This window comes from Aulonocara sp. 'chitande type north' Nkhata Bay, linkage group LG11 (assembly GCF_057382095.1).
Source record: "Aulonocara sp. 'chitande type north' Nkhata Bay isolate Kocher_YH1m ecotype deep benthic linkage group LG11, A_spYH_male_GT1.1, whole genome shotgun sequence".
NCBI lineage: Eukaryota > Metazoa > Chordata > Actinopteri > Cichliformes > Cichlidae > Aulonocara > Aulonocara sp. 'chitande type north' Nkhata Bay.
Window position 1 is genome coordinate 19,597,185 of NC_141354.1, and position 22,671 is coordinate 19,619,855.

The following is a 22,671-nucleotide window of genomic DNA, read 5'->3' on the forward strand; positions in this document are numbered from 1 at the left end:
ATATAACTCCTGCCATCTATGATGATGACGAAGATGAAACAAGGGTGGACATTTCAGCAAGACAATGATCCCAAACACACAGCCAAGGAAACTTGGTCTGTTAAAGAGAAAAGAAAAGCTGCTAGAATGGCCCATTAAATCACCTGACCTGAATCCAAGTGAAAATCTATTAAAAATAGAGATCATGGAAGGGACCCACAGAAGCTCCAAGGTTGATCCAACTAGTTTCTCCATATAGGAGGCATGTGAAGCTGCCATCACCAGCAAAGGCTTTTATACAAATTATTACATTTCAGTAAGTGTTCAGTACTTTGTCCCTGTGTCAAGGACATCTGTGGCTTGATATCTTTGCATGTGTGGACTGGATGGGTTGATACCAACATCTGGTGGGAATTTCATGTCAATAGCACCTTTAGAAATACATTTACTTAGAAAATTGGTGACGTGTTTGATAGTTATTTTACCTGCTGTGTATATCAAATCAAATCAAATCAAAATTTATTTCTATAGCACATAATAATACAACAAAGTTGACCAAAGTGCTTCAGTCGGTCAGAGCAATAGCATAAGACAGAATAAAAAGAAACAGTTAAAAGGAGGGCAGGAAACAATATGAACAATATAGGGGAAAAAACATAACTAGCCACGAAATAACATTAGTTTAAATCAAAAGCCAGACTAAAATAATACGTTTTAAGACTCAATTTAACAGACTGGATGGACTCAGAGGAATGAATATAAGGAGGGAGGTTATTCCAGAGTCTAGGTGCTACAACAGCAAAGGCCCGATCACCTCTGGACTTCAGACGAGACCTCTGTTGTGTCAGGAGCATTTGATTGGAAGATCTAAGTGCCTTATTAGGGATATACAAATGGAGGAGTTCGCATAGATAGCTGGGAGCCAAATTGTTTAAAATTTTAAAGGTAAGCAAGACAATTTTGAAATTGATATGATTTTCAAAAGGGAGCCAATATAGGTTGGCTAAATCAGGTGTAATGTTGGCATAATTTCTAGTACCAGTTAAGAGACGCGCAGCTGCGTTTTGAACTAACTGGAGCCGGTGAATAGAGGAAGACGGGTGGCCCGAGTAGAGGGAATTACAGTAGTCTAATTTGGAAGTGATAACTTTTCAAGGTCCTTCAAAGATAGATATCTGACGCAGCTGGTAGAAACTGTTTTCTACCACAGAGGAGAGCTGTTTCTTGAGTTTGAAAGAGCTGTCCAGGAAAACACCAAGGTTTCTAACAGTGAGCGAGAGATGGCTAGCAAAGGGGCCTAAGGCATCAGTTAGTTGTTCCAGCGGGCGTGACCATCAAAAACTATAACTTCTGACTTATCCTCGTTCAGTGTGAGAGAGTTGCGTGATAACTACGTTTTGACCTCATTTAGACAGTTAAATAGGGGTATAAACAGTATATCCATTTTTCAAAGATGTTACAGGAAATGAACCTCACTATGTCTGACTCTGTGGCTGTATGGTTTCGGACTTCTCATGACCCTAACGAGAGCTATATTTTGGCACATATATTTTTTCATTTGGTAGTTTTTAGAATTTAAGGCCAACTTTTTGCAACAGAAGGCAATACTGTAGATAGGCAAACTTTAAAAAAAAACAGTTTCAGTGCGACTCACCTTGCATCCAAACAAGCATTTATTAACCTTTAGAAAAACAAAATATACCTGCAGACTGTTTAGAGTCATGAAATGTTAATCACAAGAAGACATCTATTCATTCTACTAATCAGTACCATTCATAATGAAATATTTAACATAGCACTAAAATGCTAGTTACTATACAAAACAAGCTTTCAGAAGAAAAAAAAAAAAACCCTGTTTCCCTCTAGTTTTGACACAGTTTACAAAAAGAATCAGTTTTCCAAGACGATAAGAACATGACAGAAATTTTAATGCTAATAGAAATTCTGCATCACACTGCATAGGATTCATCTCCATTCATTCTTCCTCCAGCAGGCTGAATTTACAGCCTTATATCTGAATGCAAAAGGAAAGAAGAAAAAAGTGCCTCGATAAATAAAAGCTTGGAATGTCTTGTTTAAATTACAGATGCAAGAAAACTGTCACACTTTGACCCCTTTCAGACATGGATCCTTGTCTGTTAATATGAACAGCATGTGAGCAGGTCAGCTTCAGGTCTGAACCAGCACACTGGTCACCGTTCTGTGGAAGCGATGATGATCGTCTTACTAGACAACCATCATCGAGTCTGAACGGGTAAAGACATATTCCTCCGTCTCCAGTCTGTTGCACACGTATCGAGATTCTCTCATTGTATATTTCTGAAAGTAGAGGCCAATTCATGATAAAGTGACCTATGAGCTCAAAGCTCAAAATAAGCTAGACATATTCTTATACTGTCAATGATGGAGCTCCATTTCCTCTGAATGGCAACCCCTACCCCCCAAACAGTTTTATACAGCAGGTGGGAGGAGCTTGTGTGCTTATACATATAGCTGTATGCCTGAGATGACCAACCAAGGATATCCCTGGTCAGGGTGTACTCACATGAGACGATCTGTATCATGCAGGAGTGCAGTTGAACCTCAGAGTCGAGCTCATTTGTCTTTTGTGATTGCTGGGTGCTGTACCAGGAACATGTTACAAAAGTGGTTCTGTTGTGACGTAGAGCAATTGCTGCTGACTAACTTCAGCTTTCTCAGTGATAGCGGCTCCGGCAAAACTCATTTAGGAGACACGACTTTTCCAATTAAGCTACAACATGTAAAAAAAAAAAAATCGTGAGCTTACAAGAGTGCCTTTCAGGGTGTGTGCGAGAGAGGGAGGAGCTGAGATGCTCAGACAAAGTAATGCATACTTGTGTCTAGATAGTTGAGTGCAGGGGAGCAGGAACAATCATGCACAGGCAACCGTGTCTAGTGTGAGTACACCCTCACTGACATCATACTTTGGCTATGTTTAATATGAGCATCCACCATTGTAACAGTAATGAAGTAAAGGCATAAAAAAATCCCCTTCAATAAACCGATGAAGCCAGCAATATTACGTTTTTCTGAATGGAGCTTCTGAAACAAAAACCACAGTCACACTAATAGTCTATCCTGCTGACAAAAGTGGGAATAGTTATAGGAAAATGCTGCCTTGTCATAAAACCGTATGATGGTCAATATACAAATTACACAGTAATGTATGTAATTCTAACAGTATATTAAATGCTTCCTTTACAGGGTAGGGAATGTGATCTTTCTCTCCTTTTCCGACCTTGCTTTACTTTATTTTTCCTTACCAGCACTTGAAATGTTAACTTCAATCTTAATCTCTTTCTCTAGCTTGTAGTCTGTCAGTTGGCTTGATTCGGACGACCACAAATCACAACCAGAAGTCTGAGGCTCTTTCTTTATATCCACTATGAGTCCTGTGGGAGCTGTCTTTATTGAGGTTGTTCTAGCTGTCACTTTGCTGTGATGGTTTCCAAATTCTTGCCTTCCAGCATTTACAGCCTGTCCTGAGATTTCAAATTCTTCTGGTTCACCTTTAACAGGAAGGTACGTCACTGCAGACTTCTTAGACAGATCCAAGGGTGCTTCTGGATCCTGTTTAACCCCAGTTAACAGATCCAGTGGGGCACTTAGTGTCGCTCCAAGAGCAGCACCAACTGCGAGTGGACCCTCAGGCAGAGCTTGCATAGCTGTGATGGGTAGTGTCTGAGGGATTGCAGATGGGAGCGGGAGCCCGTTGGCTTGTGTTGGACAAACAGGAACGAACAAGACAAGATTGACACCAGCAGGCGGCCGTTTATCAAGGGTTAGCTTCCACAACCCATCCGATGGACCAGTGCCAGTAGACACACCCTCAGTCACGTGACCTGGATTGCTAGTATCCTCGACTGGTGGAGCAGGGTTGTTTAAAACAACAGCGGGCAAAGTGACTGCGTTTGCTGTGTTTGATGAGTCTGGTGTAGTGCTGTGCTTTTTTCTCTCCAGTGCAGAGCTCTTTAAAGACACACGTTTCTTGGTGGCACTCTAGAAGGGGAAAAATAGCAAAAGCATTTCAGTGTGACTTTATGATATGAAAAGAGTTCCTGGAAACAGGTTTCTGAGCATATCTGTAGCTACATCAGAGCAAAAAAACAAAAACAAACGATGGGTTGCTATAAAGGTTGCTCATGTTGCACAAAAACATCCTGCAATGAGTAAGATCAAAAGTAAGATAAGACCGATGTGCACTCCTATTTACTCAGATATGTCAATAGTTGATCCTGGTTTAGAATCATTGTGCTGACACAAAAAAAGCTGGCTAAGAAATACAGCCAAACCTACACACAGACACCTGGCTACTTGTGGGTTAGTCGATTAAGCAGGTTTCTCATGTTTGAGAATACAGATATAAACAGTAATTGCGAATTGGAGGAAATAGTTTTCCACAACCCTTAAAATCCACTGCCAAAGAAAAGTGGCTGCTCTCATCCACATAGCTCCATGGCAACCAGCAGCAGCTGTAGGAGGCTCTACGCGCTCTTCTGGCCTGACTAGCTCAGTTAATCTGTGCAACTTGATTTTGAAATAAAGTTGTTTCATTAAAGTATTTCTGTGCCAAACTGAAATCTGGAAGATAGAAAATCTTCTTAGCGTGCTTTAACAGAAGAGGCAGCAGCAGTGTAAAAACTTCTCTGTAAGTTTCACACACTCACCGCAGACTGAGGTGTTTGTCCACACGTCTTAAGGTGGCTGTCATAGTTCTGCTGGTGGGGAAAGCCCAGTCCACAGCTCTGACAAAGGCAGGGTGACTGCCCGGCATGGCCGCCCATGTGGGACATCAACAGCAAGGCCGACCGGAACCCCTTCCCGCATTCAGCGCACTTCAGCACCCTCTGATGAGCTCCGGCGTGTTTCTTCAGCTCTTCTGACGAGTCAAACCTCTGTCCGCACTCCAAACATCTGATCTCGTTCGTTTTCTCACTCGGCTCCTGATTGCCCCAGCAGCCCGTGTCCTTTTTGTGCTGCTGGAAGTCCTCCTGACTGAGAAACTCCCTCAGACACGCCACGCAGTGAATGCGTTCAGGTTCACATTTGTGCTGGCGGTACAGCTTAGCCAATCGGAAGTGGCAGCGACACCGTATACACGTGTAAGGCAACAAACCCAGGTGGGAGAAACTGTGTTTTAGCAGTGCATTCTTCTTGGTAAACACCTTTGTGCAGTCTGTGCATTTAAAATTACGGTGGCACTTCTTCCTCCGGTGGCGCGCCAGGGATTTCGGCGATGAGAAGTTGCGGCCACACACTTCGCACATGACATTCAGCATACACTTATGTAGCTGCACGTGATATTCGCATGCCTTTAGGGACGTGAACACGCGTTTGCACAGGTCACACTCATAGAACTCGTCCTCCAAGTGAGTTTTTGCCAGGTGGTCGTTCAGATCTTCCTGCGACGCAAAGCCCATCAAACAGACTCGGCACTGGAGACGATCCACTTTGGTCTGCGCGTGCGTGCGCAGGTGGACGCGATAGTTGTATATCTGGCAGAAGCGCTTCCCACACTCTGCACAGCAGTATGGGCGTGCTCCTGTGTGGAGGTTCATGTGATCGTGGAGCTTGAACTTGGAGGGCAGATGCTGTTGACACACGCTGCACCGGTAGTCACCTGACTGACTCGACTCTAGAGGGGGGGAAAAAGGAAGGAAGTGTGCTAATTAAAAAGTCATCTGCTGTTTTTCACTTCTTTTTTCTTGTCCAGTGAGAAAACTGAGGGGGAAAAAAAACACATTCCATGTCAGTGTTTCAAATGACAGCCATCATTTGAAACACCTGCCTTTTTGTCCTATTTCAGTCCCAGCCAGCATGTAGTTACTACTTGTTACTACATGTGATTGTTGGGCTTTTTTTCCTCTGTATGTATTATTGTAGAGTGTCTGTTTAGGAGACGTTAAATGGCCTGTATTTGTATAGCGCTTTACTAGTACCTAAGGACCCCAAAGCGCTTCACACATCTAGGCACTATAGTGCCAAGGTTCATGCGAATGAGTAAACAATTGCAAGGCCAAGTGCAGTGTTGTTGTTTGTTGTTCTCATGAGATTTGTTGACACTAAGGGAAACTATCACAGGCTCAGACTTCAAAACCACTATGCAAATAAGGCCATTTTACTCGGCATTTAGTTTGTGTATCAGGAGCAACTACGTGCTAATTACAGGAAAATCTGATATTTAGTTTTTTTGTTTATCTTGTGTTGAACCTTTCACCTGCACATGGGTGCATGTGTGATATTAACATATGGTCTTACCACTAGTTAGCTCCTCATCCTCCTCTTCCTCATCAACCTCTTCCTCCTCATACACCTCTGACACTTCACTGTCATCCGAGTCATCCTCCTGCACTTCCGCCGATTCACCCTCAGCCATGTCTACATCAGGTCTCTGCCCTCCTCCATCTCCATCAACACCCCCTCCTTCCTGTTCAGCGATCACCGGGGGAATGTCTGTAGTTTCTTGTAAAGCAATGGGATCACTCATCACTGTGGGTGCTGACGGTTCGGCGAGTGCTGTCTCGCTGCCACTTTGTTTGTCTTGCAGCCTTTTTGTTGTGGGATTCAGCCGTTTACAGTTTAACATCTCAGTCCGTTTGGATGGACCAGAGGCCACTGTGGTTTCTTGGGTGTCTGAGGTCTGTCCTGCTGCACCTACTACTTTGCCACCTCTGAGCAGCCGTTTCGGTTTATGTTTGGTTGGAAGTGAAGTGGGAGAGTGACTGGGTGAGATGGAGCCATCAGATGATGTGGAGCGACACGGTGTTTGTCTGACCAAAGCCTCCTCCGGCTGCAGTATGTCCGGAAATCCCAACTCTGTCAGCTGGATATCAATGGTGTATTCAATGGACATGACTGGAGGCTGAGGAGACATGAAACAGAGAGAGGGGTCCGTGTTCAGCTAACATTTAAAACGCTAACGCGTCTCACAGTTAGTGCACGTGTACTAATAAACAAACACTAGCACAATGTGCTTCAGCTGATCTGCCGAGCGACTGTTACAAGTCTTCAGGATCCTTTTTTATTCTCAACATTTAATTTAAAGTCGTTCATGCCACACCTTAAAGAACTGCTGGTCACCTTTCTCACCTGGCAGGAGAAGCAGATGAAGCCAAGCGTGGTTTTTACAACCTTTTCTCTCGATACTAGCTTTACAAAAAAAACCATCTATACATATCGAAACATATGACACGTCTAGTTTGTACGATAAAAACAAAAGCACTATTCAGCATGACATAAAATAAGCCCGATAACCCAATTAGCCAGCTACAAACTCACCTCAACCGAAGATGAACATCGAGGTAATAAGGACAAAAAGGAAAACACAGGGAAAAAAATTCACACAAACGCTGGAGCACGCCTGGTGGCTCGGAGTGGTATTACACGGTCTTACAGCTGCACAGGTGCGCAAGCAGGGCAATATTTTAAGAAACTTTTAAATACATTTTGTAAAAAAGATAATATGTAGTGTGATTTAGACTGGTCTTATAATGCATAGGTATTAAAGTCAGTTTTGTATCTTATTAGTTACGTTCATATAAATGCATGGATTCTCTGAGATTTTTATATGTAGGTTATAATGGAAAGCTATGGCAGAAAATGTACTGGTATTCACATAGCACCTTTCTAGTCAGCTGAGCACTCAAAGCCCTTTTACTACAAGTCTCATTCACCCCTATGCACTTTGTAACAGTCTCATATACACACTGATGCATCAGGAGAAACTGAGGGTTCAGTATCTTACACAATAATACTTTCGAATGTAGATTTGAGAAGCCAGGACTGAGAAAAGTGGCACCAGGTGTGCCTTTCTGCTGTTGTGCATTCAGAGATGCTCTGAATGCACAACAGCAGTTTTTGAGTTACTGTTACCTTCCTATCAATTTCAGTCTTGTAATTCTCCTCCATTGTTTACCGTCACTAAGTCATTTTCACCCAGATAAATGGCCGGATAATTTCTCTTTATGCACCATTCTCTGTAAACCCTAAAGATGGTTATGTGTGAAAATCCCAGTGGATTTGTGAAATATTCAGACCTGTCAGTCTGGCACCAACAACTACGTCATGTTCAAAGTCACTTAATCACCTTTCGTCCCCATTCTGAGGCCCAGTTTGAACTTCAGCAGGTCATCTTGACAATGTCTACATTTAGTTTCTGCTGTGCGATTGATTAGAAATTAACAAGTAGTTGGACCTTTATGATGTACCTAATAGTGCATTAACATCAGAAAATCCTAAATAACATCATGCCACAGGCTACTTAGGAAGAGCATGTCTGACATTTGTTTTAGTGATTCAGCTGTCAATGAAAACCCACCATTTAGACTTAGTTCTCTTCCAGGCTTGGGGAAAAAGGCCTTCTTAACATTACGCTAAAAATAGATACTAATTTCAAAACCACATGAAATGCATCTTTTTCAAAACAAACTGCATTATCACCACAAGCAATGCAACTCCTCATTTTAATTGGTGCTCCTGAATTCCAAATAAGAACAGAAACAGTAAGTTGAGTCATCTTTTCAGCAGCCTCCCTTGGGATAGCAAGTTTTATTTCATGTCCAGACACATTGCAGTGGGGAGAGAACAATCCAATCAGTGAGTAACACATGATATACACAGTTCCTTATTGGATACTAGAGCATTAAAGAACCACCAGTCCCATTCAAAAATGTCTAAGACATTAAAGATCATTTTAAAAGAGCATTGTGTAGGATTCATTGGCATCTAGTGGTGAGGTTGCAGATAGCAACCAAAGTCATTTTGCAAGCATATACAACTACTTGTGACTGAGCAGCAGGAAAGGCCCTTCTTAAGGTCTGGTTTGTTCATTCCAGGCTACTATAGAAAAATGGCGACTACATGACACACCTACGTTGCATTTTACATGGATGGCATGTATTTATGTTTACAGAGTTTTCTTCTCTACAAAACTACACGGACCTCTCAGGTGAGAATCCTCTCCCTCTGTAGATACTAATGTGGTTAGTAATTCCAGTTTAGTATATACAATTATGAATATTTTACTTCATTTTGCCCAATAGACCACCCTAAATCCTGCACACTGGTCCTTTAAACAAGTGAAAAAATAAGGGAGTACATTTTAGCATCAGACAAATCAGGATTAAAGTGGATCATTTCTGCCCACATGCCAACCACTCCACATTGAACTGGGAGCACTTAGCAAAAAATAAACTTTCAGCAGAGCTTAATCGTGTTATTTTAAAATTCCTCCTCAATGAGACTTAATTTATAAAGTAACATAATCAAAATATTAAGTGTAAAAATGCACAATAAGAACCCGAAGCTGTACATGACATAATTCTTCTTGAAAAACAAAAACAAAACAAACAAAAAAATAACTAAACAATTAAACATAGTATCACTACCAGGTATACCTCAACACATGTAATTGCCCAAACTTTAAGGGGGAAAAAAAGAGGGAAGACATTTTTTTTTTTTTTTTTAACCACAAAGTGAGTTCAACAACTCAAGACAAAGTAATAAATTCACACGCATTTCACACTTAAAAAAGAAAATCCTTTAAAAAGTTAATCCAAACAGTTTCTGTTTTTACAGAATATTTTGTGACAAACGGTGTAATAGTTGGGTTTCATGTCTGGTTAGTTAATTTAGGAGATGTGTCTCTTAGACCAAAATTTCAACAGTCGGTAATCAAAATCAATCTCACCATAACTTCATTCTCAAAAACCAACATCATCTGCAGTACGAGATCCCCAAAGTTTAAAAAAGAAAAGAAAAAGAGAGACAGGGGTGGGTAAAAGGAAAATTTATGAATAAAATCTGCAAAGTCTCCATGCCTCAATTATCTTTTTCCACTTGTGTTTTCATGCTTTTCCTCTGGGTGACTTTTCTGGTGAGCTTTCAATGTGCGCTCTCGGCCAAAGCTCTTCCCGCAGGTCGGACAGGCAAATCGGCCCACGACGTGCGCCCGGGACATGTGAGCATCCAGCTGCTCTGGACGGGCAAAGCTCTCTTCACATTCTTCGCAGGGGTGGGCTTTCCGTGGGGCGTGCTTCTCCTTCTTGTGAGCACGGAGCTGAATCAAGCCGGGGAATGTGAGGTCGCACTCGGGGCACGGGTGCTGACGGGGTGGGGTCGGCTCTGCTTTAGGTTTCTTCTCCTTTGCTGAAGCCTGACTCTCGTCCTCGGGAGTTTTATCTTCCGTTTCTGACTTTGCTGTCACCTTCGAGGGACGGCCACGCTTTGCTCCGCCTGCTTTCCCTTTTTCTTCCGCTGGGGTTGCCATCGCGTCTGATGTGCTGCTGGCCTTCACGGTCTCCTCGGGAATGTCTGCTTCCTCTTTCTTTTTCCGCTTTCCCTTTTTCTCAGCACCTGCCGCGTCTTCGGCCTTGGCGGGCCGTCCGCGTTTCTTGACAGATGAAGTGCTGCCGTTGCACTGCTGACCTTCGGGGTATTTCTCCTGGTGTGCTATCAGCTCTGATTCAGCTTCAAATCCCTGGCCGCACTTCTTACAGCGATGAGTTTTTGTAGAATCCTCTGGCTGTTCTGTAGTCTCGACATCTGGGCGTGGATGCTGGGTCAGGCGATGAGCACGCAGCAGTCCGGCACTACGGAACGTTTCATTGCAATCTTTACAAACCATCTGTTTCTCTGGGCACACCTGTCTTCTATGGGATGTGAGCTAGACAGGAGAGAAGTAAATGGTTATGCACAAACATTAAGCACAAACACATAAAGCTAGAAACTGATTCATTCTGCTGTATGTTCTAAATTATACTCACTTCAGAGAACGTTTTAAAGCTCTCTTTGCAGTGAACACATTTGAAGGGCTTGTCATCCTTGCTGTGTGTTGGCTGATGCTGCGTCAGTTCCTCAGATGACAGAAATGTGCGGTCGCACACGTAGCATGTGAACAATGTGTTTCCCTGAGAAAAGATGACCAAAAAGAACGGGGAGGAGAAACATTTAAAACCTTATGTTTTGGACATATAGTTGTGTGAAGGCTCCTTTAGCGAAAAACGGGTGTCTACGGACTCAACCGAAGCAATCTGGTGCCTTGAGGAGTAGTGTATAATGCGAAAGCTATGTAGTGTAACCTGCACTATGGTGTCATTTCAGTGGGTCGGACGCCTCCCGATTTTCTTCGCTGCAGTCATTTTCAAAATGAATGAGGATGGGTTAAGACTGAGGAAGTCTGACTGTGCAGGCTTTTACATGACAAAGGGTGCACAGGGATTTCCAGATGACATGGGACTCAAAGACGGAGATTTCTGCAACGGTGATACAGAAGATCACTAATGGACAAAAGAACCATAACAGCACGTAATGTAACGTGCGAAGCAACTAATGAGGCGAACACAAATGGGACATTACTAGCCCTCGGAATGCTAACATTTGCAACACCAGGGCAATGTGTGCAATATTCTGCTTGGTGCAAGATGCTACACACATAGGCTGAACTTAAAGGATGATCTAGTGACTTGAGAAAGTGATTACTCTTGATAAATTGTTCTCAAACACATGGGGTGTTTTTACAGATCGATGTTCTTCAACATAAACTGGAACATCCCTATTTCTTAGAGTAACTTTATCCACCAAAGGAGGACTTTGTTTATAGGTCAATGGCAGCTAAAACCACAAAACCCCCACAAATCTGTGGTTTTAAGTTTCATTATTGCAAAATTGGAAAAGAAATTAAAAAGAAAAATCCCAACTATCCATCATTGAGCAGGGTTGAACTCTGGTGAATAGATTAAGACACAAAAAGGTCATCAATTTAGTTAAAAATGACACACTCTGTTCTTCTCACCTGCTGAAGCTGCTGCTTGTATTCCTCCCGGTGGCTCTTCTTCATGTGTCTCTCCTTGGCTTTTGCACTGCAGAACGTGATGAAGCATTGGAAGCACTGCAGGTTTTCATGCTGGTCTGAATCCACAACAGAATGTCAAATTTATTATGTGTTGTTGCTTTTAGGAAGCTGATTTAAAAGGTATGATCGCTGCATCACTCACAGGAATGAACCGAGGGAGCCGGAGGTCCATTCAGAGTGATGGGTTTGTATGGTTCTGCCGGCTTTTCCGGGGGAGCCTCGGGTGGTGGATCCGGCAAGCCCCGTCCCATCACGATCTCCTCTATGTTCAAGATCTCCGAGTCCATGGTGCGATGTTCCCTGTTCTTCCTGGAGTCAATTTAAAAACAAAAAAGACACGAAACAAAGTTTAATTACCACGTGGAACAAACACTAGTTTAATAAACAGCGGGAAACATAACAGCGCCAGAAACGCAGATATGTGCTCATTACGTTAAGTTCAACAGCTGACTATACAGAAAAATAATCGCCTTACTAGGTTGGTTACTTACGTTGGTTGAAATAACGCCAATGCAACAGTTTTAGAATGAGCCGCGTATAAAACCCAAAGGCCGTGAAACTGTTAGTCCGCGGGAATTACCCAAGTTTTAGCCACTGTTAGCTAACGTTACCGTAACATTAAGGCCGCTAGCCATGCTAGCTACCTCCACACAGCTCTGCAAGTGGCAAACATTGCTCACTTCACGAAAAGAGCCTTGATATATCCACGCGGTAAACTGAGTGCGTTTCAATAGCACACAACCGCCTTAGTTAAATGTTTATTTTAACGTTAATAACAAAAGTACCGTGCTAAGTTAGCGCGCTAACGTTAGCTAGCTCACTACTAGTTTGCAGGTTGGCGCTAACAACACTGATTCCCAGAGAGGACCACAGAGTTTCCGTGTCCCCTTTTTTTTACACGCTAGTTTTGAACTCATCTTCTGAAATTTAAATGTATCTGCCGCGAATCATTACAAAACAAGCTAAGACCTAAACGAAAGGCAAATAATTCGACTAAGAAGCTAGAGTAGCCATTACCTCTAACCGCTCTTTCAGGGTAGTTTGACTGAGAGAGTTGACCCCAGAGAAGTGCAACCGATAGATCGGACACTTCCTGCTGTGTGGTGGCCGTCGGTACAGCTAAGATGGCTGCCTGGAAGTATTCGATGTTGTTATTGATTCATATTTAGATGCAAAATCTAAATGGTCGTATATGAGCAAGCCGAGTGTACCCAACGCAAATATACAGAACACAAGTTTTATCACATCGCATACGTGAAGAAATAAAACTTTCAATTTAAAACAAAACTCATTAACAATGTTACTGCGCGGACTACTATTACAGTAATGTTATTTTCTGACTCTTACATGCTATTTTACTTAGATAACTAATACAATCAACTACAGCATACACACGGGCAGAATTGTTTGAATAAATCTTTTCTATTAAGATCGATTCTATGCTCGATCTTTGTCACGTGACACAAAACAACTACATACTGTAGTAATCGTTCAGCGTACTACTGTGTTTTTAACATATACTGAACACACACACGCGCAGATGGAGTTTTGTACCGCTAATGATTAAAACTGAGTATCTGGTCTACAGATTCCTTTTTTTCATCTTGATGTCTTTTGTAACTTGAATTTACTTTTTACCACCAGTTTGTAAAATTTACTGTTATAGCTGAATTATTTCATTATTCCACCGCTCATTTAATCGTATTCTGCTTTCAAGGAGTCAGACTTTGATGTAATTTTTAAAAGTTGCCTTTAAAAGCGGTCTAGTTCTCCAGGCTTTCTGAAGGTCTTTCAAAGTTTTTTTATTGGCCATTGACTGCTTTTTCTCTTTCACAGTTCAGGCCTTACATCTCAACATTTTCAGAGGAGTGTTTCTTGTTGTTTGTTAAGCCACTTCACATTGATCTAAGAATAATTCAAGCATAAGAATGTACCTAATTCAATTGGTGAGCTGATTTTGTGTATAGAGAAAACAGAAAACTTAGCAAAGGACCAATTTATATTGCACCAACTAGGTAATTCCCAAACAAGGTTATTATTACTAAACTAAAACTAAACTAAAACTAGATGCAACAATTTTTTAAGGCAATTAAAAATTAAAACTAGATTTAAAAAGAAAATGTGTGAGCTATTGTAAAACTCTTTAACATGAAATAAAATCTAAAGAAAATGTTTTTTATTATAATAATTTTCTGAAATCTTGTCTCTAACGAATACTAATAATTAACAAACTCTAATGCTTACACCTAAACTCATAAAAAATATCAAAAACTAAAGATTTATAAACAGTAAAAGCTAAACTGAAACAAGAAAATCCACTCTGAAAACTAAATGAAACTAATCGAAATAAAAACAAAAAGTCAAAACGAAATACAAATAAAACGAATTTGAAAATGAAAACTATAATAATTCTTCACAAAGAGCTTTTAAATAACAGACAAACAGTATCTAAAAGTGACATCCTTAGTGGTGGATTTGGCCCTTGACTTCATCAATCTACTGTTCAATCTCATCAAAAATGGTCTCAGTGAAAGCCTGGCTGCCAAGAAGCCATTCATAAGGAAGGGAAACAGGGAAAAAGGGCTGAGGTATGTCAAGTTACTGGCCTGAAAATCAGTGAAGGCTTTGTCATGGTCTAGTCCAAAATTTAACTGACAGCATTGGTGATTTGAATGGCCTATATTTGTATAGCGCTTTACTTAGTCCCTATGGACCCCAAAGCGCTTTACACTACATTCAGTCATCCACCCATTCACACACTGGTGATGGCAAGCTACATTGTAGCCACAGCCACCCTGGGGCGCACTGACAGAGGCGAGGCTGCCAGACACTGGTGCCACCGGGCCCTCTGACCACCACCAGTAGGCAACAGGTGAAGTGTCTTGCCCAATGACACAACGGCCGAGACTGTCCGAGCTGGGGCTCAAACTGGTAACCTTCCGATTACAAGACAAACTGCCAACTCTTGAGCCATGATCGCCCCAATTTTATCAACATTGACTGAATTATGAATGCAGCATCAGTACCATCAGATTGTTTTTGTTCTCACCATGTAATACCACCGGAAAATATTCTGATTGGCAATTGCTTAATTGTTCAGCATGACAATGACCCAAACCCACTTCCAATGCATTAAAAGCATACCTGGATTAAAAAAAAAAAAAAAAAAAAATCAGTCATGGATTGGCCATTTTGATGTGTTTTTGTAACTTGAATTAATTTTTTCCACCAGTTTGTACAGTACTCTGTAATATACTGTATTTCAAACCTCATACAGGCATGCATCGACTGTGTGCTAGTATAGATTTTCTTTTAGTCATTTCAGTTTTCACTATTGTTACGCGGCATTAGTGGAAGATGGTCTAGTGACCGATGCTCTTTAATTTCTGTTATTGTTGCAGTACTGTGTCCTACTTGGTTATTTCAGTACACAAGAGCTTTAATATGTTTTGGCACATTTTTCTTTTGTACTTGTAAGCAGTCCTCAAATGAATAAATGAACATTTGTCCTTTATTGTTTTCTAAAACTCAAATAAATGATACTTTTTTAATAATAAAACTCGGAGCCAAAAAATAAGCTCACTGTAGAATGTAAACTAGATCAGGTGAAAATAAATAGTTGAGGGCAAAAGTATCATGATGGCCACAGTGAAAAAAACAAACAACTTTTTACACTTCTTTTCCAGCACAGTGTGTGGCTCTATTAACTATGATAATAGCACTAGGTACAAAAGACAATCTATGTCTCTTTGTCTTCACTGCAAGCACTTTATAACGACGACCTGATGGAAGCAGTTGAAAATCATTAAAGAGAGGATGATCTGAACACAACAGGACAGAGGTTGCCTTCCTCAGCACCTGCCTGTTATAAAAGTCCACAAGCTGGACCTGAGACCTCCCTGAAATCTTAACAACCTGGTTAAAGTGGCTGGCAAGTCTGGTCTTATTATTCAGGGACATATTACCGTACCAAGCAATGATACAGAAAGTTAAAACAGATTCAATAAAACTTTTATAAAAAAGAGTCAACATTTCAGATGAAACATTAAAACCTCTCAACCTCCTTAAAAAGTACAGTCCTTGTTTAACCTTTTTCACTGTAGCAGCAAGATGTGACTCAAAGGACAGAGACTTATCAAGAACAACCCCCAAATACTTATAACCTCCACCAGTTCAATGGCTGCACCATTTACCACTGTTAGCGCAGGATGGAGGGATGACTTCCTGAAGTCAATAACCGTGTCCTTGGTTTTCAAGGTGTTAATCATTAAGAAGGACTGATCACACCATGAAACAAACTCATCCACAACAGGCCCATGGGAATCCTCTTCACCATGAAGGAGGCTTACAATGACTGTGTCATCTGCGTATTTAATGAAATGCCTGTTGGCCTGTGTACTGCGACAGTCATTAGTGTACAAAATATACAGTAGAGGAGAGAGACAACAACCTTGTGGTGAGCCAGTAGAAGAGTTCAGCTGTTTAGAAAAACAACCGTTTACTCTCACACACTGAGATCTGTCAGTTAAAAAGTCTAAAATCCAACCAACCAGTGCTTTAAGTGGGCCGGTACGCGCCGGTACTCAGTACTCAGCCACTTCTAAATATAGCTCTTGAGAGTACCGCCACCTCTCCATGCGCCCAGAACGTGCTTTTAGCGTACCGGTACTCTCATTTGCACATCTGTTATAATCGTTTGGCTGCGCTGCCGCTTTTCAGAGCGCCCTTCACAAGCACGCTTCCTAATTCGTCCCACCGAGAGCAGAGACTACATTACCCATACACCAATGTGTTTTACAAGTGAAAAGCGTATGCGTCGCTTTTGCCGTTGTCATGTCAACAACTCAACGTGGTCCGGAGAGGGTGTGTAAAACGCGCAAACAGCTGCTCGGCTAAAATACAAAAACAATGAACACTTAATATGCTCTCCTGGCTTCAGACTCTGAGTAGTAAAAGAACATGGTCAGAATCAGAGGACTCGCTGGCTGACCCCCCACCAAGCCAGAATGATATCGCTGCAGGTCACACGCAAGCTAATGAAAGCTGCACTAGTGCCGCAGCCGCGGACGACGGCACTTTTTGCGACGACGAGGACGAGAATGACACCATTTCTACCGATGACAACAGCCGCGTTAGCGAGCATGAGTGGCCAGAATGTTGGTCCCAAGCACAAGTCCGGTATTTCTCCACAAATTACAAGTGGCTGATCAGCAGAAATCAAAAGTTGGGTTGTAGTGTGTGTAGTCAAGTTTGTGCTCGCGTGGACATGCAGCAAGGGCAGAGAGTGTCGCAGGAGTGGAGTGGGTGCTTAATCTCGTCTTTTGGAAGGGACAAGGCTGCACAACAAAACTCACTACGAAAGAAAATAAAAGAGCACAGAGACTCAATTTATCACAAGAAAGCAGTTGAAATAAAAGAGAAGGCAACACAAAATACAATGCAAAAACACATTGAAGATATGAGAAAGGCTGACTACGCTTCAACTTGCAATGTGTTTAGAACAGCTTATAAGATTGGCAAGCATGGGCGTCCCTTTACAGACATGCCAATAGATGTCCAGTTGCAAGTCTTAAATGGTGTCAAGATGGGCAGAGTTTTGCACTCTAATAACTCATGTGCAAATATACTGGATCACATTGCAGCTGAAATGAAAAAGAAGGTAGTCAATGACATAGTGATGAATGAAAGAAAATTGTGTGTGCTCATTGATGAATCCACTACAATAAGTGGAAAGTCTGTGCTTGTCGTGTGCCTGCGGTCAGCTATTTCCAGTGAAAATCCAGACACAATATTTTTTGAACTGATTGAGCTGCAGGGGACCACAGCAAAGGACATCACTGAAGCACTGTTAGGATGTCTTCATAATAATGGCTTTGACCCTCACTACCTACAGGAACATTTGTTGGCATTTGCTTGTGATGGAGCCTCAGTGATGCTTGGGAGGAAAGCAGGAGTTGCTGCCAAAGGAGCTTGCAAAGAAAAGGGTCTGGACTTTTTTAAGTTGCTTGAAGATGTTTCACCTCTCATCCGAGAAGCTTCTTCAGTTCTAAGGTCAAATGGTGGAGAGTCCCAGATATAAACCTAGTGGGAGAAACCCCCCACAGAGGGACAAAAGGACCCCCTGATGATCCTCTAATCGCCTGAGCCAAGGTGTGAGACTGGGTGTGGGTCCCAATCAGCCAGAGTTTCGGGTGTGTTCATTGTGAAACCTGGCCCCACCTTATCATGCAAATTCCTGAGGTCAAATGGCCCAGGATGTGAGTGGACGTTAAGGCGTCTGGGAAGGGATCTCAAAACTGGATTATAGATGGCAGAGAGTTGGTGTCGTAAACCCCCGCCTCTGTTCAAAGATGGTCGCTCACAGTGGACATAGATGGCTTCTTTCACTCCTCTTTCAAACCATCTGTCCTCTCTGTCCAAAATGTGAACATTGGCATCCTCGAAAGAGTGTCCTTTATCCTTAAGATGCAGATGGACTGCTGAGTCTTGTCCTGTGGAGGTGGCTCTTCTGTGTTGTGCCATGCGCTTGTGAAGTGGCTGTTTGGTCTCTCCAATGTAGAGGTCTGAGCATTCCTCGCTGCACTGTACAGCATACACCACATTGTTAAGTTTGTGAGAACCTTCACAGACAGGAGTTGCTGCGCAGCTTTGTTCCAAATTCCCTTACCTGTTTGTCTGGCATTGTTCCAATCACAGACTGGAACTGGCAGTTTGTGATGTTTTGAAGGAGGTAGGAGGAATCAACCACTTTAAAATATTCTTAGATCAGCTTTACTCCCTCTACCATGCATCACCAAAAAACCAAAGGGAGTTAACCGAGAGTGCTCACAATGTTGGACAACGTCTCCTTGTGATAGGCCGTGTTTTATCAGTGCGTTGGGTTGCTTCAAGTGAGAGAACAGTGAAAGCATGTATGGGAGAACTACCAAGCTCTGCAGGTACACTTTACAAGTGCTGCTGCTGATACCAGCAGGGACTCAAGAGAGAGCAAAATACAAATTAGTTTATAATTTATTTTATGTACATTTTGTTAAAATAAAAATTTCAATACCTTTTTGCACATTTTATTTATGTTCAGTAGCTCTTTCTAGCTCAAGTAAATCCACAAACTAATAAAATGATTTATTATTTTGTATAAGGTTGTCTGTTGACTGTTGTATATAAAACCCATTCAATATAGTTGTTGTTACCTCAGGGGAGGCGGAAAAAAAAATTGAGTACCGGCACCTCTTTTGGGCCACTTAAAGCACTGCAACCAACGAGATTAAAATCAAGTTTAAACTGGTTAAGAAGCTTATCAACTAAAAGATGTGGCTGGATAGTATTAAAAGCTGAAGAAAAATCAATAAATAAGAGCCGAGCATGAGCTTTGGCGCCATCAAGATGGCGATAAAGGAAGTTCAACGGAGTGACCACTGCATCATCCACACCTCTACAAGGCCTGTATGCAAATTGTAGTGGATCTATAAGCTTCTCTACTTGCTGCAGGATCTCCTTCCTGACAAGTTTTTCAAAGGACTTCATTACTAAGGATGTTAGAGCGACAGGCCTAAAAGCATTTAATGATGTAGGTTTTGTGGAGAAATAATAGATTTTTTCCATACCTCTGGAACCTTCTGTTGCTGAAGAGATAAAAGAAAGATGTAATAAAAAATACTGCATAATTGCTCAGCGCATGTTCTAAGCACCTGGCCACATATATTATCAGGACCTGGACTTTTATTAGTCTTACTCATTTTAAAAAGATTTCCCACCCTTCTTTCATCAAAGAACAAAGCTGGGGGGCCTCTGGTGCTCTCTATTAAGAAATCAAGTGTATTCCTTGGATTATAATTATCATTAAATCTCAAATAAAAGCTATTCAGCTCATTGGCTAACTGAGAGTCTGAACTAAAACCAGGGAGACTTATCTTATTACAGTCATTGTAACAGTGACCAGTCATGTGTTTCATGCCTGCCCAGGCCACCCTTAAGTTATTTTTTCCTCAGGCAAAAAAAATAAAATAAAATAAAGGAATAAAAGAATGAAATAAAATAAGTTAAAACACTGACACTGACAGACAGAGACAACCTGCTGGTCGCCGCAAGAGCAGCACCCTTCTTCAGGGCGCAATAGGGTCCTGACGTGTCAGAGATGAATAAACACTCTTGTGAGTCAGGGCAAATTCATCTGTCAAGACTGCAGCGTTTGCAAGAGACTCAACTTTTTGTTCATTTAAATAAATCACCACATGCTCCGGCAAACATTTATTAAAATCCTCCAAAAGCACTAGTTCCCTCAGCTGTGCAAAATCTTTGACTTTGCTAGCCTGACACTCTTTATCAAAAAGCACCCTTTCTCACACATAAACTACACACACTTGGTTGTCCCTTTCCCCATAGTTTCGGAATTTCTGTCTGTATGCTTCAGGCACCAATTGACAAGCACACAATACTGTAGCCCTAACCACATCATGGTCTAAGCTTTGGTCCACTGAGAGGCTAGCACACTCCTCCTGAGCTTTACTCACAAGCCTACACTGCAGCAGCAAGGCCCAAACTTCCTTTTGCCATTTCAAAGCTTTAGCAAACACAGCAAAGTATGAATCCACCTCAGTTTCTCTAAAGGGTAGTAACAATTTAATGCGCAAATCAAAGCAATTATGGGGAGATAGGGGGAGCTTGCAGTTTGAGCGGTGACTGGATGGAGCTACTATGGTGGCGTTGCAGCTCTAAAGCTTTCACCCATAGATGCATTCCTTCCACCTCCAGCTCCCAGTTTCTCAACTCCACTTCCATAATGCAGAGCATTAGCTGGAGCTCCTCAGCTGACGTCCCCATCATAGAACTGGGAGGAGCTAAAGGAGAAGTGTTTACAGGAGGACCCGTGGAAGGAGCTAGAGGCTCCACATCAGCTTTGCCTGCCCCATTTGCAACTGCCACATCTGCCAGCAGAACCCTCTCAACCAGTTACAAGCTGCCGCAGCTGTTCTTTCCTCACAGCCAATGGTGTTTGCACATTAGAAAGGTTTTCAATGAGCCTCAAATCTATCTTTCAACACTTATTTAACTGCTATGTTGGATTCCTGGCAAACTTATCTAAATGAAACCCCATTGTGGCTAACCACACAATTCAAACAACCTTCACGTGGAACTTACACAAGCACAAACAACACAGAGAATGAACAATGTCACCCTTGGGTGTGAGGACCACAAACATACAGCATCATGACCTGGGTCATAACAGAGAATCAAGTGCACATCTGTCCATACTGGCCTGTGGTGAGTGTAATAGTTTTTACTGCTAAAAACAGCAAATCCCCAAATATAAGTCAGCAAAGGCAAACATTAGCATATCATCTTTATCTATCCACAGTCTATTTATTCATCTATTTATTCTAGCAAAGCTTATGGTAATTAGCTAAAGCACCAAGCTTGAGGTGGGATGTTGCACTGTGGTTAACGTGTTGCATTGCAAAACAGAGCTGTGAAGTGATGCATGACTGTCAAGTGTAACCCTTCTGATGAATGTTAAAAATAAACCCATTTGTATTATGGTAAATATTCTACATATAGCACTGGTGGTTATAGGCTGGTTTTCTTTTAATGTAACATGACAATTCCAGTAACCAGAGAAATATTTAAACTAGGTCAGGGGTGTCGAACTCCAGGCCTCGAGGGCCGGTGTCCTGCAGGTTTTAGATCTGACCCTGGTCATTACACCTGAGTTCATTACCAGGCCTCTGGAGAACTGCAAGACATGTTGAGGAGGTAATTTAGCCGTTTAAATCAGCTGTGTTGGATCAAGGACACATCTAAAACCTGCGGGACACCGGCCCTCGAGGCCTGGAGTTCGACACCTGTGAACTAGGTTGACCTTTCTTGCAAAACACAAAAGGAATGACTTTATACAAGGGACACATAGAGGTCAGCTTGCAGTAAAGACAATAACTCAGTATGGTAGAAACTACAAAAAAGAATCAATTTAATGGAAAACAAATAAGATTTATTTTAAAAACGGAAAGAAAGAAATTGACCAAAAAGTGAAAATCTAAATATATTAATACATAATATAATGAGAAACTAAATAAAGAAGCAAAAGGCAACAAGAAAGGCATGTAATGATCAAGTTGTGATGTCAGTCTCAAAGAAACAGTGAAACTGATTATAGGGAGGGGTGGCCACCTGCTGCGTCAGGTTGGGCTGACAGGAGGAAGACAGGATAAAAGATATGCTGTGGAACAGATCCATATATCAATAACAAGTATGATTCAAAACATTATGAGTGAGAAAGGTGACTGATGAAGAAATCCTCAATGGATAATGGGAATCCCTAGAAGCCTAAAACTACTGCAGCATAACTACGGGGGAATTCAGGGTCACCTGGTCCAGCCCTAACTATATGCTTTAGCAAAAAGCAAAGTTTTAAGCCTAATCTTGAAAGTAGAGATAGTGTCTGTCTCCCGAATCCAAACTGGAAGCTGGTTCCGCAGAAGAGGGCCCTGAAAACTGAAGGCTCTGCCTCCCATTCTACTTTACTACTAGGAACAACAAGTAGGCCTGCAGTGTGAGAGTGAAGTGTTCTAATGGGGTGATATGGTACTATAACACTATTAGGTTATCATAGAAAAAAATGAAATTATGATTAACATGACTATTTTCTCAACCTTACAGCATATGAGGGAAAGAAGTGACAGTTTGTGTTTGATAAAGTGGCTTCAGAGGGCTATCTAAGAGCTTGCAAAGAAAAGAGACTGGACTAAATTTCTTAAAGATGTTTCACCTTTCATCCGAGAAGCATCACGGCTAGCTGGGCAAGCTGGATGAGTTTTAATAAAGGA

General features: G+C 41.8%; 2 protein-coding genes across 6 annotated transcripts; both read right to left on the bottom strand.

The window, feature by feature from the left end:
• Positions 1-1,634: 1,634 nt before the first annotated feature.
• LOC147318821 (uncharacterized) lies at positions 1,635-7,370 on the bottom strand. 4 transcript variants are annotated; one of them, XM_086310950.1, is made up of 5 exons: positions 7,090-7,271; positions 6,259-6,862; positions 4,668-5,635; positions 3,264-3,999; positions 1,635-1,993 (listed from the first exon to the last, which is right to left on the bottom strand). In XM_086310950.1, the coding sequence occupies exons 1-5, from the start codon at positions 7,165-7,167 to the stop codon at positions 1,980-1,982; spliced, it is 2,400 nt and encodes a 799-aa protein (XP_086167076.1). In that variant the 5' UTR covers positions 7,168-7,271; the 3' UTR covers positions 1,635-1,979. The 4 variants fall into 4 exon arrangements, with proteins under 4 accessions (XP_086167076.1, XP_086167077.1, XP_086167075.1 ...); XM_086310951.1 differs by lacking the exon at positions 7,090-7,271 and adding an exon at positions 7,279-7,370 and having other exon boundaries at positions 1,635-3,999; XM_086310949.1 differs by having other exon boundaries at positions 1,635-3,999.
• Positions 7,371-8,511: 1,141 nt separating this feature from the next.
• On the bottom strand, positions 8,512-13,014 carry znf576.2 (zinc finger protein 576, tandem duplicate 2). 2 transcript variants are annotated; one of them, XM_086310953.1, is made up of 5 exons: positions 12,869-13,014; positions 11,994-12,160; positions 11,792-11,907; positions 10,764-10,907; positions 8,512-10,663 (listed from the first exon to the last, which is right to left on the bottom strand). In XM_086310953.1, the coding sequence occupies exons 2-5, from the start codon at positions 12,136-12,138 to the stop codon at positions 9,824-9,826; spliced, it is 1,245 nt and encodes a 414-aa protein (XP_086167079.1). In that variant the 5' UTR covers positions 12,139-12,160; positions 12,869-13,014; the 3' UTR covers positions 8,512-9,823. The 2 variants fall into 2 exon arrangements, with proteins under 2 accessions (XP_086167079.1, XP_086167080.1); XM_086310954.1 differs by lacking the exon at positions 12,869-13,014 and adding an exon at positions 12,343-12,852.
• Positions 13,015-22,671: the final 9,657 nt, after the last annotated feature.